Here is a 16,281-nt window from a genome sequence, read left to right as displayed (position 1 = left end):
TCAGTTTCTTGGAACCCTTCAGTCACTGGAACTCACAGGAGCCATGACTGGCCTCTGAGACCTTGGATCTGAGGACTGATCAGATCCAGAGAGTCTAGGCTTGAGAGCTTCCTGGAGAAGGACCTTCAAGTGAGTCTCCCTGTCCTTGCAGACTCTGGGACTAAAGGTTCAGCAAATCAAACATCTGGAAGCTGGGTGTCCTTCTCCCTGGCAGCTGAGCCTCCACATGTGGTCACGTCCTCTGCTTCAATTCCACTATAACCCAAAACGACAGAAAACATTAAATATACTAACAAGCTACCACTACCTTAAGAAGAAAAAGGCTTTGGCTCACAAACAGACTGAAGTTCATATCCATCCATGAGGGGGTGAGGGTGCTGTAGGTGACACTGTTAGTAGGAGGTTCTACCAAAGGCAGCTAGGTACCCCATCAGTGGGAATGTGCAGGGCCACTTGAACTATCAGTATCTTACCCCCATTCCCCCAACAAAAGTTAGATCTTAATGCCTAAATAGTATGTGGTTGTTTCAAATCCAAACCAAATATTTTCTCATCTGGAAACATTTAGACTCTATAGCAGAGATTTTATTTTTAAATTAAGGCACTATAATACTTATAAGGGCAACCTTTGCAAAATGGGTCATTACCCTTGTCCATTTACATTATTAAAAAATAATTACTGCAAACTAAGATGGCTGTCTGCAAATAGATATTTTCTCTTGAAATGCAAGCAAGTATTTGACATGCCATAAAATGCAGTGGTTTAAAGTATATTTTATTTAACATTATAAAAAGGATATACATTTTAAAATTATCTGGAAAATATTCAGCACACTGTAATGTTCATGGTATAACAATGATTTCCTTTTACATCAGTAAGTTTTTTAAATGCTTCAAAGAAACAATGTAAGCTGTTCCAGGAAACAAAATGATATACTGATCCACTTAACACAGGAACATATATGGTCAGAACAAGACAAGACTAAGTCATGAGATCTAGTTCTATTCCCACCTCTGACAGACTTGCTGGGTGACTTTGGACATGGCAACTTATTGTCTCAGTTTCTCCATCTATATAACTGGGAGAACTATAGCTATCTATCTGAAAAGGAGGCTGTGAATCTTAACCTTAACTTAATGCCTATTAAGTGCTTTGAGACCTTTGTACTTACAATCTCTCTCTCACTTTCTATCCAAATTATCATCATTGGCCAATAATTTATACTTAGGTTTCTAATTTCACATAGTCTACCCTGGGAGATGCTGGTTGCTGGGTACTTTTGGAAATAAGGCCATTGTCACATTTCAGGGTGCAATCCAGGCCAGTGAGAGGTTGCGTCACCGCCTGTAACCTCGGTGCCTCATAATGCTCTACTGTTGTAGCTCCCAAACTGGGCTTCTCACAAACAGCCTAACCAGGGTTGCCAACTTTCTGATTGCAGAAAACCTAACACCCTTGCCCTACCCCCTGCATCACTCTTTCTCAGTGGCCCTGTCCCTACTCACTCCATCCCCCCTCCCTTCGTCACTCGCTCTCCCCCACCCTCACTCACTTTCAGTGGGTTGTGGCAGAGGGTTGGGGTGCGGCCAGGAAATGAGGGGCTTGGGAGGGGGTTCCAGGCTGGGGCCAAAGGGTTTGAAGTGCAGGAGAGTGCTCAGGGCTGGGGCAGGGGTGTAGGACGGGGTGTGGGTTGCAGGCTCTGGGAGGTAATTTGGGTGCAGGAGGGCTGGGGGTTGAGGTGCAGGCTCCAGTCAGCGCTTACCTCTCAGGTGGCTCCTGGAAGCGGCCAGCATGTCCCCCTCCGTCTCCTAGGCAGAGGCGCAGCCAGGCAGCTCAGTATGCTGCCCTGTCCCCAGGTGCCACCCCCGCAGTTCCCCTTGGTCAATGGGAGCTGCAAAGATGGCACTTGGAGCGGGGCAGTGAGCAGAGCCTCCCTGGCTGCCCCGGCATCTAGGGGTCGCAGGGACATGCTGGCTGCTTCTATGAGTTGCAGGGAGCGTGCCTTAGCCCGGCGACACCACCAACTGGACTTTTAACAGACCGGTCAGCAGTGCTGACTGGAGCCACCAGGGTTCCTTTTTGACCGGGCATTCCAGTCGAAAATCAGACGTCTGGCAACTCTAAATCTAACAGCATGCAGCTCACACACTGAGTGTCTGTGTATAGCTACAGACCTGGCCCAGCAGCAGTGACATCAGCTGCCTGTCAACAACACTCCAGTCACATTCTGGCTTTCGTAGCCTTGGTTACTACCTGCAGGGTGACCCCAACACACTCGTAGTCCTGAATTTTCCCAAAAAAGTGTGTTCTTCACTTTCCAGCCCTCTACTGTACAGTTCAGATATTAGAGGTCTATTGCCTCTGTAAGGGGTCAATATGCAACAGTTTGTTACTTCAACTGTTCAATTTAAACACAAAATTGGATTAGTTTTATTAAAAAATAAAACAAGTTTAACAACAAAGTGATTTTAAGTGAGTACAAGTATAAGGTATTTGAGTCAGAAATGGTTAAGAGAGAAATAAAGATAAAATGCTTTTTAGTAGTTAAACATAACAAGCTAGACTTGGTTCAAGATAAAATCCTTACCAGTTTCCCAGCAACATTACTGACTAAATTCTCAGGTCAGGTATGCCTCAGAAATCAAAGGGCTAGTTCCTTGGTCTTCTTAGATGAGAGACTGATATAGTTTGGGGTGCTTTTTGCGCCTCGCTTTTATAGTCCAGTCACCTGTTGAAATGCATTTTCCTGAGGATTACCCCTAAATAAAGTTCATTCCAGCTGTGCGGACGGAGACATGGAGTCTCATGACGAAAACATTTCCATGTTGTTGTTTGCTAAAATTCAGACTGATCTGTTCCTGCCCCTCCTTCATTGCCAAACAATAGTCACTTGACAGATGATTGGCAATCAACTTTGACACCTGGCTAGAGGAGCCAGTTTATCCTGTATATTTGAGAAACTGGTTTACCCACTCTCCAAACTTGCTGGTAAACACATTGTAATCAATTTCAGTTTATATTCATAACTCTTAATACATGTTTCATATATAACAAGAATATTGACGATCAGTGTGTTCTTAGATTTTAAATGATACCTCAATAAGACACATTTTGCACAAAGATTATTACAATAATTATGTAGAAAGAAAAGGAGTACTTGTGGCACCTTAGAGACTAACAAATTTATTTGAGCATAAGCTTTCCTGAGCTACAGCTCACTTCATCGGATGCCGGCCGCCCTTCCCACAGCCCCCATTGGCCTGGAGCAGCGAACCGCGGCCAGTGGGAGCCACGATCGGCCGAACCTGCGGACGCGGCAGGTAAACAAGCCCCTGAACAAGCGACAGACCGGCTTTGAGAACCACTGCTCTATACTACTTGATAATGCAAAGGATATAAATCTTTCAGTTTTTAAAAACAATATAGTAGCAGCCTCACTTGAAAGTTAGAATTGTCATATGACTATGAAGTGCTATATAGCCTGTATCTTTGCTGCAATATTTGAAAATTAAAATCATCACTGTTGCCCATGAATTGATTTGACTTTTTTTTATTCTTAAAAGATTTGCAAAGGAAGAGTCCCTTTGGAAAGTGGGAAGGAAAGGACAGAGAAAATCATCCTTATTATCAAATAAATTTTACCCATCACTGATACACAGTTTTCATATTAGACTGCCACAGCATATTAATACCAGTTATTCCTGAGGACATTCTGCACCAAAAAATTAAAAATTCTGCACACAATATTTTAAAATTCTGCAAGTTTTATTTGTCAATAAATAAATGCAGAGGCTCCAGCATGGCAGCAGGGAGCACAGGCCACTGGCTGTACGAAGGTGGGAGATCACCCTACTGCCTCCCCACCCCGAGGACACGGACTCAGTGGTGAGGCTGCACCCAACCCTGACACAGCACAAGGCCTGTGCCTGCCCGAGAAACACCCTGGGGCCATGCCCCTCTGCACCAGGTGCAGGGCAGATAGGCTCAACCAGGCAGAATCCACGTATGGAAGGGCTCAGTGTAGGGAATCCAGGTGTGGAGTGAGTGGATTCTGTGTGAGACAATCTGGGTGCAGGCAGCTCAGTGGGAGGTCTAGTGGGGATCTGGATGCACAGAGGCTCTTGGGGCAGTTTCCAGGTACAGGGGCAATGGGACTCTGCAGGGGTTTCCAGGTGAAGGTTGTTGGGGCCCAGCCGAGGGGTCTGGGTTTGGGGGTCTCAGCGGGGGTGGAGGGTGTCTGCATGCTGGGGGAGTGGGGCTTGGTAGGGTGGGAGTGTGGGTGCAGCTAGTTGGCAGTCAGTGGCATGGGGGTCTGGATGTGGGGGCTCAGGGTGGTGCAGGGGGTAGGGCATCAGGGTGGGGGTTTGAGTGCAGGGAGCTCAGTAAGGGTGGTCTGGGTACAGATGTGAGGGTCTGGAAGCAGGGAGTCTGGGTGCAGGGCGGCTCCAGATGCAGGGGTTGAGGTTTAGCAGGGTGGGGTTTCGGTATGGAGGGCTAGGAGGTTCTGGATGTACCAGGTGAGGCTTGGCAGGGATGTCTGGGTATGGAAGGTCTGGATGCATGGGGGTTGCGCGGATGGAGGAAGCAGCTCCCCACACAGTGACCCCCCACACCCATAGGAGTGATTGGGGCAGGAAGCAGGAGAGGATGCTGAGCTTCCTGGTTTCTGAGGGTGGGTCTGACACAGCCCTGGCCACTCCTTGCAGAGGAAGAGGAAGTCCCATTCTCTCCTGCCTCCAGCCCAGTCAGGACTAGCAGCTGTTCCCAGCTCAGGGTAGGAGTATCTGGCTGAGGTGTCCCTAGCCCCATGGTGATTTACCTCTCTGCCAGCTACTCTGGGTGCCTAAAACGTTGTTCCTGTGCTGCTAGGGAGTGGTGCATGATTGCTCTTGCAGCGTCCTTTTATGTTCCTGTCAGAAAGTCATTTTTCTGTGGGAAGCAAAGAAATCTGCAGGGGACATGAATTCTGTGCAGGGGCAGTATTCCCCCAGGAGTAAACAGTGTAAGAATAAGGCAGGGAGAAAATTAGGTAAAGGATTTAAAAATCCATTAATAGTATTGCTTGCATTCAATGCACTTTAATATTACAAGTTACTATAGTATTAGTAGTTCTTACATAGAGTATATTTCTCAAGGATTATCAATATATACCTCCATATAATCTCCGTTAATTTCACACAGGTGGAACAAACATCTATAAAAGCAGAGGTGATTTTATCTCTTCAGTATAATATTATGCTGACAGTGTTATTGTTCATACCAACACAATACCCTTCAAACAAAGTTTATAGCCGTACATTAACAAGAGGAGAACCAAACTGTTTAAACAGGATATTTATTACAAAAAATTTCCTCATTACTGTGTAGATCAACTACCATTAGCTTCTAACATTTGTTTTTCCGTTCTGCACTTCTACAGGATCCACCTTAAAGGACTTACTGGGACGGCGGGCAAAATAAGTAGCATCAGCCAACCAGGAAATGATTTTAGCACAAAGGATGCAGACAATGACAAATGTATTTGCAAATGTTCACAAATGCTAACAGGAGGTAGGAATGGTTTTCTGTTTCTCAATCTTCCTATTTTTATTGGCAGTAAAACAGTCCATGAGGTAAATAGATGGTAATTTTGACGTATTAAATCCTGACTAGTGACAAAGTCCAAAACTCACGATTGGAAATGCTAGTTCAGTGAGTTCAAATTTACTATTTTACCGTTTCAGACAGCTCAGCTAAAGTAAAAATGAGAGGAGTTAAAATCGGGGGGGTGGGGGGGGAGGGGCGGGAAAATAGGCCAGCATTCTCTCACAACTGGTGCAACAAGGCATGGTACTGTGAAACTGGTATGAGTGGAAGACAGCACAGTGCGCTTCCAAATAGCATGGGAAAGTAGCCCAATGGTCAAAATGCCCCCAAAACAAATCAGAAATCATCTTTTAAATCAACAAAATAGTTTTTAATTGTTTAATTAGGCACAAGAAATCTCTAGTGTTCCTGTGGGAACTAAGCATTTTATAGGCTCTTTAAAAGCATGACAATTAGAATGTAGTTGTCATGAAAGAATACATTTCAGTAATATAAAACATTACTTTTTTTCATATTTAAATATAATTTGAAGTGAGAATACATTTACTCAAAGCATACCTAAATTATTATGTAGGTGGATAAATTCTGGAACAATTTTGTTCACAGGTTTATTGACATTACATTTTAGATTGTTTCTGTATCTGAAAGCAGGTTTAACTTCCTCTATAATTCTGCAATCCAGTCACACTTTCTGTAATTTAAATGTTGCTTAAGAGATAAAGAGAGTCACACTCAATTTACAAAGCAGTGATCTGCTTTCTGACTGTATACATTGCAAGTCTGAAGGCAGTTTAAATTTATCCAAAGGGAGAACTGGATTATTGCCTTGGAAAACATAGCACTCATATTACCATCAGTATAATAAAAGTGTAAAAATATTGTTTTTACTAATAAAAATAAAGTTTCCCTATTCCTTACTAACAACTCAGGACAACAAGCGAAATTTGAAGAAAAAGATGTGAAACTGAATAAGTTCAACTACTTTTTTCTCATCATTCCTTTATACAGAGTTTCAGTACTGAGGGGCTTAGAAATAATGCACATCTTTACAGACTTTAAGCACTGAAGCAAGCTGAATTCACTGCAAGGGAAGCAATTTTCATTTAAGTAGAAATGTAGGATTTAAAAGTGGAAAATTATATAGTCTTGAGAGAAGGCAGAAGGAAAAAGAGAAAGATACAATATCATGATTATCGTCTTCAAGCCAGATTCTGCCCTTAGATCTGTCACCATCAACCTCTGAAATATGTCGTAAGTTAAGCTTTTGAGGAGTTGATTGAAGCCTTCTCCCTTAACTTACAACCACATCCCATAAAATGCTACAACTCTTACAGCCAAATTTTGTAGTGCCTATTCCTCAAGTATGTTACTCTGCTATATACATTTCATCATGGTTAAAGTTAGCAAGGAGGAGAGACCTGAAGGCACACAATTGAAAACTAGGTATTTTAATATTCCTATATTTTTTCTAGTTTCAGGACCAGGACGCTGTAAGGTATTTGTATATACAATTTTGAAAACTACACTGATAATTTCATTATTTCAGATCTTTGTTTGCTTTCTGTTCTTACAGGCTGGTGGTTTGATGCATGTGGTCCCTCCAACTTGAATGGAATGTACTATCCATTGCGGCAGAACACCAACAAATTTAATGGTATTAAGTGGTATTACTGGAAAGGATCAGGCTACTCTCTCAAAGCCACAACTATGATGATCCGACCAGCAGATTTCTAAATGCCCTTTGCATTGTATATGAATTGTGTATTGTATAGTCTTCAAAGACTATATTTGCCAAACATTTAAACTCACAGCTACAATGTGTCATTTTCCAGCCCAGAAAACATGCACTAGTATTCCGAAGGGATCAATTTGTTCCAATTCTTGAATTGTGATAGTCTTCATCAGTTCAAGCTCACATTACTCAACTAGACACAGCAAAGTCTAAAACATGAAATAATCTGTGTAACAATGATTTTGGCAGAAAGACTGAGTTTAAAGGCTGTCCAAGAAACTGTCAGACAATTTAAGGACTTTGTTTTCTTGATGGTTTATGTTCTGTGTGTTAGTAAATAACTGGAACTGTGAAAAATATCTAAAAACTTAGTTTTAGAAATGCGCCTTTGTGCTCATCACTGAACTTTAATAAAACATTAATATAAAACTCTCCTAACTTGCAATCTAAATCTAGAACTATTTTTCTATCCCATACCTTGTTTGTAGTTTATGTACATAAAACTATATAGTGCCTTGTAATTAGCTCATTGTCATAATTAAAGGATACATTCCTTTGCAAAGGTTTCTAAATAACATTTAGACTTATTTGGGGCTTTTCTTGCAGTCCACATTAGTTTATTTAACACTCTTAGGAGAAATAGCATCTCCATTTAAGTGCTTTGCATTTATTCTTGGAAAATACTGTGTATAATTGATCACTATTTTAAGGGTTTTTTTAAACTATCAGATGTTGTACTTATTGCCGTTGATATTTTAAAGTACAAACAATCCTGCCAATTATAGTATACTATCGTGTGTTTTATTACATTTTCTATGAAGATTGCACTTTTTCCCCTTTCTAGTTGTTTAATGTATAACAACTGAGAATTAAGTATTACATAATGCTGTTGCCTCACTTAAACATCAGACAACTGCTGTTCTCCATGCAATTAAATATCACCTGGTGATGTTTGTTTAGACCCTTTGTGAAAAATAAGCTAACTTTAATAACTTCTTTAAAACCAATCTGCTCTTTTATGGAAAAAAGGTCATGTTATTTCTTAAGATAAATGTTATTACATTTTAGAAAGAGAAAGAAGAGAAACCTAAAAATATCCTATGGTCAGACAGTTTTTCTGTGTGGGAAATAGCTGCATGAGACTCAGACAATTCTGAGTGTGGTGATAATCTAGGCCTCAATGTAGATCTTTAAGTGAATAAATGGCTTTATTTGGTGATTTTTCCCAATGTTTATTGTAACAATATGCTGAAAAAGTATGTATTATAGAGTATTGACAGAAATGCTAAAATTAAGGTTCAGAAGACACTTCTCTTCTAAACCCTTTCAATGTTTTATAGAAGTCACACCAAAAAAATAACTTCTGGGTCGAAATTTCTCATGCTTGATATCAGCCCCAACACGACAATTTTAGAAATTTTTCATTGACCGCTATTGAACTTTGAGTTCCAAAAGTGAAACAAAAAAGCATGTTTCCGGTACAGAAAATTTTTCTAGATTTTTCTGAGGCTCAGATAACAAAACATGTTAAAGTATTTTTATCTTTTCTATATGCACATTACATCAGTAATTGTGACTGATGTTGGGAAATGAGTTAAGAAGAACCATATTGTTGTAAATCAACTGCTCTCAAAAAGTTACCCAAGTTACTTGCTTTCAGTGGCAAAAACAGACTGCTGTACTGGTAGCAAGTAATGTATCAGAATTAGTCAAGGAGAATAGAGGCAAAATATACATTATGAGACTTATAAAAATAATACTTCATAGTGTTTTATATGAACCCCATGAATTAAAAGTTAATTGAGTTGCCCTAACAATTATATTTTGCCTATTATGTAAAATACTTAAGACCGTTATTTAAAAATGTAATATTACTTCTATCAAGCTTATAACATTCTTCTTCAAACATACTAAGTCAAAAGATTACTTTGTAAATCACTTCCATAAAACAGCCGTCTCACAATGGAATGATACTTTATTCCCCATTTTTAATTCAATAGATCACCAAAATACTCATAATACTTTTATCCATATGAAGAAATACAAAAGATATCCTCAACTTCTGAAAGATTTAGGTCATTACCCACAGCAACAATCCATTCTTTAAAAGTGCTCATTAAGGAACCTCTTGGTATCAGACAGCACAACAATGGATACAGTATGAATGACTGGTCAGTCATTAAATAAAAACCATGCTTCCTTGTCCTCAACTATAATCTTCAGTTTGTCTAAGGAAAGTACAGGGACAATATCAGATGATGAAACTAATGCTGATTTAAGGTTTAATTATTTTTTCCTATTAGGAATTGAGTTGCTTGAGTCAGATCTGTAAAATATGAATTCTTGTTTCATGATATTGTTAAAAATTATCTGTTGAGTTGCTCAAAATTTTCAGCACATCTAACAAGCAGACATTGCTGGTCTAGTTTGATTTTCCAATACTCTCAATCATTACCAGGGTATTAACCTTGATCATTACCCCAACCAAAGTCTTAAAATCATCATTCTGTAATTACCATCTCTAATTTTATTTGAAAACTCTGTAGTTTTTTTTAAAATCAAACCTTAATGTTTAGACAGGGCCAACCCACAATATTTTGGCACTTGAGTAAAAGTACCCCAATAAAGGAGAACTAACAACTTAAAACGCCTTGTTCAAAAATTTTAAGTAACACTTAACTTTCAAACGCCTGAACAGCAAATGTAACTTTTCTTGTCTGCATAGTAAACACTGGCATTTTTATCTGTTTGAATAATCAAAGTGGTGCTTTCCGTCCCTTCTTGGTTCCAAAGATTTGAACTGCTTCCTGCTGAAGGTCCACAGTCTGGGCCAGCTCATGCTCTATTGAAATTGTTGCAAGGCCGACCAGCCTCTCCTGTGTCATCGTGGAGCGTAGATATGTTTTTAACAACTTCAGCTTGGAGAAACTGCGTTCTCCACCGGCAACTGTTACAGGAAGCGTTAGAAGTATGCGCACAGCAACAAAAGCATTTGGAAAGAGGGTGGTCATCTTATTTGTGCACAGATATTCCAGAACAGCCTTTGGAGTTGATCCTGCTGAAATGTATCTTGAAAGGGCTTTCAGTTCATCACCTAAATCACTCACATCAATATCGCGCATGTCATCATGTGTCAACACTGTCTCTAGTGCCCTGCATTCTGGTGTAGGTCTTCGTCAGGTATAGCGAGGAGTTTTGGAATATCATACAACAGCCCAAATATATTGCATGTTCCTTGAGCTGCATGAAAAGTTCTTCAACTGGCTGTATTACATAATCCAGCACCTGGTTAAAGAATTCAACTTTGAATTGTTGTTTGGGGTCTCTTATGGGATTATCCCATGCCTCATAATCAAAATGTCGTCTTCTTCTTCGGTGACTCTTGTATTCTTGAATGGGTGGGAAAATAGCTTCCGTGTGAAGTTCCTGTGCCAACTTCTGTGCACTCTTCAGAACGTTTTGAAATCCCTCATCTGACCGGTAAGACTGTAGTATGACTTTGTTTTGTCAGGTTGTTCCATTGCTCCAGATATATCAAGGTCAACACCTTGGAGTCTCTTGCTTACAACAGTTATTTCAAACAGTATGTCATGCCACAACACTAAGCCACACAGAAATTTGAAGTTATGTATGTTTCTAGTGATTTCATTTCCCTCTGCCACTGTTATCCCATGAACAGTTCCTGTCATAGCGTTATCCTCCATAATGGCAACTATGGCATCATCTATCTTTCCAAATTGGTGTTTTATCACCTCCACTTGACTTTCCCATCGTGTGGCACTCAGTGGTTTCAGTGTCAGAGAGGATGTTTCCAGATGTTGCTTCAAAATTTACCATTGATGAGTTGATGCAGAGAAAAATATATAGATGCTTTGAATTACATTAAAAAATTCAGCAGCCTCAGTAGAAGCTGATGCTGCATCCCTGACCACCAAATTCAATGAATGAGAACTGCATCGGACAAAAAAAGCTCGAGGGTTTAACTCTCAGATCCACGTCTGCACTCCTCTGTTCTTTCCTCTCATGTTGGCACCATTATCGTAGCCCTGACCTCTCATGTCAGCTATCGCAATTCCCGTATCTTCCAGCTTTTTAAGAAGCACATTTGTCATACCAGCTCCTGTAGTATCATAGAATCATAGAATATCAGGGTTGGAAGGGACCTCAGGAGGTCATCTAGTCCAACCACCTGCTCAAAGCAGGACCAATCCCCAACTAAATCATCCCAGCCAGGGCTTTGTTAAGCCTGACCTTAAAAACTTCAAAGGAAGGAGATTCCATCACCTCCCTAGGTAACGCATTCCAGTGTTTCACCACCCTCCTAGTGAAAAAGTTTTTCCTAATATCCAACCTAAACCTCCCCAACTTCAACTTGAGACCATTACTCCTTGTTCTGTCATCTGCTACCACTGAGAACAGTCTAGAGCCATCCTCTTTGGAACCCCCTTTCAGGTAGTTGAAAGCAGCTATCAAATCCCCCCTCATTCTTCTCTTCCACAGACTAAACAATCCCAGTTCCCTCAGCCTCTCCTCATAAATCATGTGTTCCAGTTCCCTAATCATTTTTGTTGCCCTCCGCTGGACTCTTTCCAATTTTTCCACATCCTTCTTGTAGCGTGGGGCCCAAAACTGGACACAGTACTCCAGATGAGGCCTCACCAATGTCAAATAGAGGGGAACGATCGCGTCCCTCGATCTGCTGGCAATGCCCCTACTTATACATCCCAAAATGCCATTGGTCTTCTTGGCAACAAGGGCACACTGTTGACTCATATCCAGATTCTTGTCCACTGTAACCCCTAGGTCCTTTTCCACAGAACTGCTACCGAGCCATTCAGTCCCTAGTCTGCAGCAGTGCATGGGATTCTTCCGTCCTAAGTGCAGGACTCTGCACTTGTCCTTGTTGAACCTCATCAGATTTCTTTTGGCCCAATCCTCTAATTTGTCTAGGGCCCTCTGTATCCTATCCCTACCCTCCAGCCTATTTACCTCTCCTCCCAGTTTAGTGTCATCTGCAAACTTGCTGAGGGTGCAATCCACACCATCCTCGAGATCATTTATGAAGATATTGAACAAAACCGGCCCCAGGACCAACCCTTGGGGCACTCCACTTGATACTGGCTGCCAACTAGACATGGAGACATTGATCACTTTACCTTGAGCCCGACAATCTAGCCAACTTTCTATCCACCTTATAGTCCATTCATCCCGCCCATACTTCTTTAAGTTGCTGGCAAGAATACTGTCGGAGACCGTGTCAAAAGCTTTGATAAAGTCAAGGAACAACACGTCCACCGATTTCCCCTCATCGACAGAGCTGGTTATCTCGTCATAGAAGAGATTTAGATTAGTCAGGCATGACTTGCCTTTGGAGAATCCATGCTGACTGTTCCTGATCACTTTCCTCTCCTCTAAGTGCTTCAGAATTGATTCCTTGAGGACCTGCTCCATGATTTTTCCAGGGACTGAGGTGAGGCTGAGTGGCCTGTAGTTCCCCGGATCCTCCTCCTTCCCTTTTTTAAAGCTGGGCACTACATTAGCCTTTTTCCAGTCGTCCGGGACTTCCCCTGATCGCCATGAGTTTTCAAAGATAATGGCCAATGGCTCTGCAATCACATGGGGGATAGCTCATTGGCCTGCTAAACCCAGGTTGTGAGTTCAATCCTTGAGGGGGCTGTTAAGTTGATCAGGGGCAAAAAATGGGGATTGGTCCTGCTTTGAGCAGGGGGTTGGACTAGATGATCTCCTGAGGTCCCTTCCAACCCTGTGATTCTGTGATACAACTCCTTTAGCAACTCCACCAACTCCTTTAGCATCCAGCCCCATGGACTTGTGCTCGTCCAGCTTTTCTAAATAGTCCCGAACCACTTCTTTCTCCACAGAAGGGCTGGTCACCTCCTCCCCATGCTGTGCCGCCCAGTGCAGTAGTCTGGGAGCTGACCTTGTTCGTGAAGACAGAGGCAAAAAAAGCATTGCGTACATTAGCTTTTTTCCACATCCTCTATCACTAGGTTGCCTCCCTCATTCAGTAAGGGGCCCACACCTTCCCTGACTTTCTTCTTGTTGCTAACATACCTGAAGAAACCCTTCTTGTTACTCTTAACATCTCTTGCTAGCTGCAACTCCAGGTGTGATTTGGCCTTCCTGATTTCACTCCTGCATGCCCGAGCAATATTTTTATATTCTTCCCTGGTCATCTGTCCAGTCTTCCACTTCTTGTAAGCTTCTTTTTTGTGTTTAAGATCAGCAAGAATTTCACTGTTAAGCCAAGCTGGTCACCTGCCATATTTACTATTCTTTCTACACATCGGGATGGTTTGTCCCTGTAACCTCAATAAGGATTCTTTAAAATACAGCTAGCTCTCCTGGACTCCTTTCCCCCTCATGTTATTCTCTACGGGGATCCTGCCCATCAGTTCCCTGAGAGAGTCAAAGTCTGCTTTTCTGAAGTCCAGGGTCTGTATTCTGCTCCTCTCCTTTCTTCCCTGTGTCAGGATCTTGAACTCGACCATCTCATGGTCGCTGCCTCCCAGGTTCCCATCCACTTTTGCTTCCCCTGCTAATTCTTCCCGGTTTGTGAGCAGCAGGTCAAGAAGAGCTCTGCCCCGAGTTGGTTCCTCCAGCACTTGCACCAGGAAATTGTCCTGTATGCTTTCCAAAAACTTCCTGGATTGTCTGTGCTCTTCCAGGAGATATCAAGGTGATTGAAGTCTCCCATGAGAACCAGGGCCTGCGATCTAGTAACTTCTGTGAGTTGCCGGAAGAAAGCCTCGTCCACCTCATCCCCCTGGTCCGGTGGTCTATAGCAGACTCCCACCACAACATCACCCTTGTTGCTCACACTTCTAAACTTAATCCAGAGACTCTCAGGTTTTTCTGCAGTTTCAGACTGAGCTCTGAGCAGTCATACTGCTCCCTTACATACAATGCAACTCCCCTACCTTTTCTGCCCTGCCTGTCCTTCCTGAACAGTTTATATCCATCCATGACAGTACTCCAGTCATGTGAGTTATCCCACCAAGTCTCTGTTATTCCAATCACGTCATAATTCCTTGACTGTGCCAGGACTTCCAGTTCTCCCTGCTTGTTTCCCAGGCTTCTTGCATTTGTGTATAGGCACTTGAGATAACTTACTGATAGTCCCTCTTTCTCATTATGAGGCAGGAGCTCTCCTCTCTCGCGCGCTCCTGCTCGTGCTTCCTCCCGGTATCCCACTTCCTCACTTAACTCAGGGCTTTGGTCTCCTTCCCCCGGTGACCCTAGATTAAAGCTCTGCTCACTAGGTTAGCCAGCCTTCTTGGAAAGATGCTCTTCCCTCTCTTCGTTAGGTGGAGCCCGTCTCTGCCTAGCACTCCTCCTTCTTGGAACACCATCCCATGGTCAAAGAATCCAAAACCTTCCCTCCGACACCAGCTGTGTAGCCATTCGTTGACATCCACGATTCGACAGTCTCTACCCAGGCCTTTTCCTTCCACGGGGAGGATGAACGAGACCACCACTTGTGCCTCAAACTCCTTTATCCTTCTTCCCAGAGCCACATAGTCTGCAGTGATCCGCTCAAGGTCATTCTTGGCAGTATCATTGGTGTCCACGTGGAGAAGCAGGAAGGGGTAGTGATCCCAGGGCTTGATGAGTCTCGGCAGTCTCTCAGTCACATCGTGAATCCTAGCTCCTGGCAAGCAGCAGGCTTCTCGGTCTTCCCGGTCGGGGCAGCAGATAGATGACTCAGTCCCCCTGAGGAGAGAGTCCCCGACCACCACCACCCGCCTCCTTCTCTTGGGAGCGGTGGTCGTGGAACCCCCAACCCTAGGACAGTGCATCTCATGCCTTCCAATCAGCAGAGTCTCTTTCTGTTCCCTTCCCTCAGATGTATCATCTAGTCCACTCTCTGCATTAATACCTGTGGAGAGAACATGACAACGGTTACTTACCTGTATCTGCGTTGCTAGTATATGGATGCTCCCCTTTCTTCTTCTGGAGGTCACATGATGCCAAATTTCTTCACCGTCCTCCTGTCCCCGCAGTGCAGCCTGCTCTGAACCTTCAGAACGTTGTCTCCGTAGAAGCACATCCTGACTCTGTCCAGGAAATCTTCAGTTTCTTTTATGCAACGCAGGGTCGATACCTGTTGCTCCAGACCTTGAACCTTCTCTTCCAATATGGAGACCAGCTTGCACTTTGTACAGAGAAAGTCGCTTCTGTCCTGTGGAAGAAAGACAAACATGGCACATCCAGTGCAGGTCACAACAGCTGAACACTCCCCATCCATATTACTTTCCTTCTACGAGCTTCCTCAGGAATTGTAGTAACTACTCAGAGAAGCCGGCAAGATGTAAGCCTCAGTGGGCTCTCCCCAGGCGAACTCCCAGGCAAACTCCCTCTGTTAGCCTCTCTGCTGTTCGCTGCTCAGCTGGTTCGCAGCTGACTGGCTTTTTATAACAGTCAGGCCCACTCAAGGCTCACCTGGAACAAAGCACTCCCAATTCACACTTTTCAAACAACCAGTCAAGCACACGGTCAAACTGTCCCCACAACAGACACTCAGACACTCACCAACACAGCCTCCTTAATGCAGCCCTTAGCGTACCTCCTCTCAGGCAGATCCCAGGCAAACTCCCTCTGCTAGCCTCTCTGCTGTTCACTGTCATCAAAGTCAATGAATTCTAGAAAATGCTCTCTGACAGTCACCATTGAAGGGACATTTTCACTAAGTTCAGTTGTTGTTACAGAACGCACCATTCAAGTCATTTGTTCCATATGGCTGATGTCAGATATGCAGTCCAGAATAACAGAGTAATATCTTGCTGACGTCAGATCTGCCACAAATCTTCTGTTTGACTTTTGTTGCCAGTAACTGTATGATCTCATTTTGAATTCTTTTTCCAAGGTAGTGGTGTGTGTACATTTCTTGGGTGGTGACTCTTCTTAGATGCTCCTGGAGTACAGCATCAAGCTCAGCCAT

The 16,281-nt window shown here is 42.8% G+C and overlaps 2 protein-coding genes across 5 annotated transcripts in view; one reads left to right on the top strand and one right to left on the bottom strand.

The window, feature by feature from the left end:
* The window catches only part of ANGPT2 (angiopoietin 2), a 71,810-nt gene extending 64,489 nt beyond the window's left edge, over positions 1–7,321 (top strand). For all 4 annotated transcript variants that reach the window (XM_077811575.1, XM_077811574.1, XM_077811573.1 and 1 more), the window contains 2 exons: positions 5,421–5,551; positions 7,161–7,321. In XM_077811575.1, coding sequence (XP_077667701.1) covers positions 5,421–5,551; positions 7,161–7,321 — 292 coding nt within the window. The remainder of the gene's footprint in view (positions 1–5,420; positions 5,552–7,160) is intronic.
* MCPH1 (microcephalin 1) overlaps positions 1–16,281 on the bottom strand; it is a 237,573-nt gene that overhangs the window by 118,145 nt on the left and 103,147 nt on the right.

This window comes from Eretmochelys imbricata, chromosome 3 (assembly GCF_965152235.1).
Source record: "Eretmochelys imbricata isolate rEreImb1 chromosome 3, rEreImb1.hap1, whole genome shotgun sequence".
Lineage (NCBI taxonomy): Eukaryota > Metazoa > Chordata > Testudines > Cheloniidae > Eretmochelys > Eretmochelys imbricata.
The sequence above is the reverse complement of the archived record's forward strand: the minus strand, read 5'-3'. Positions and strand labels throughout refer to the sequence as shown.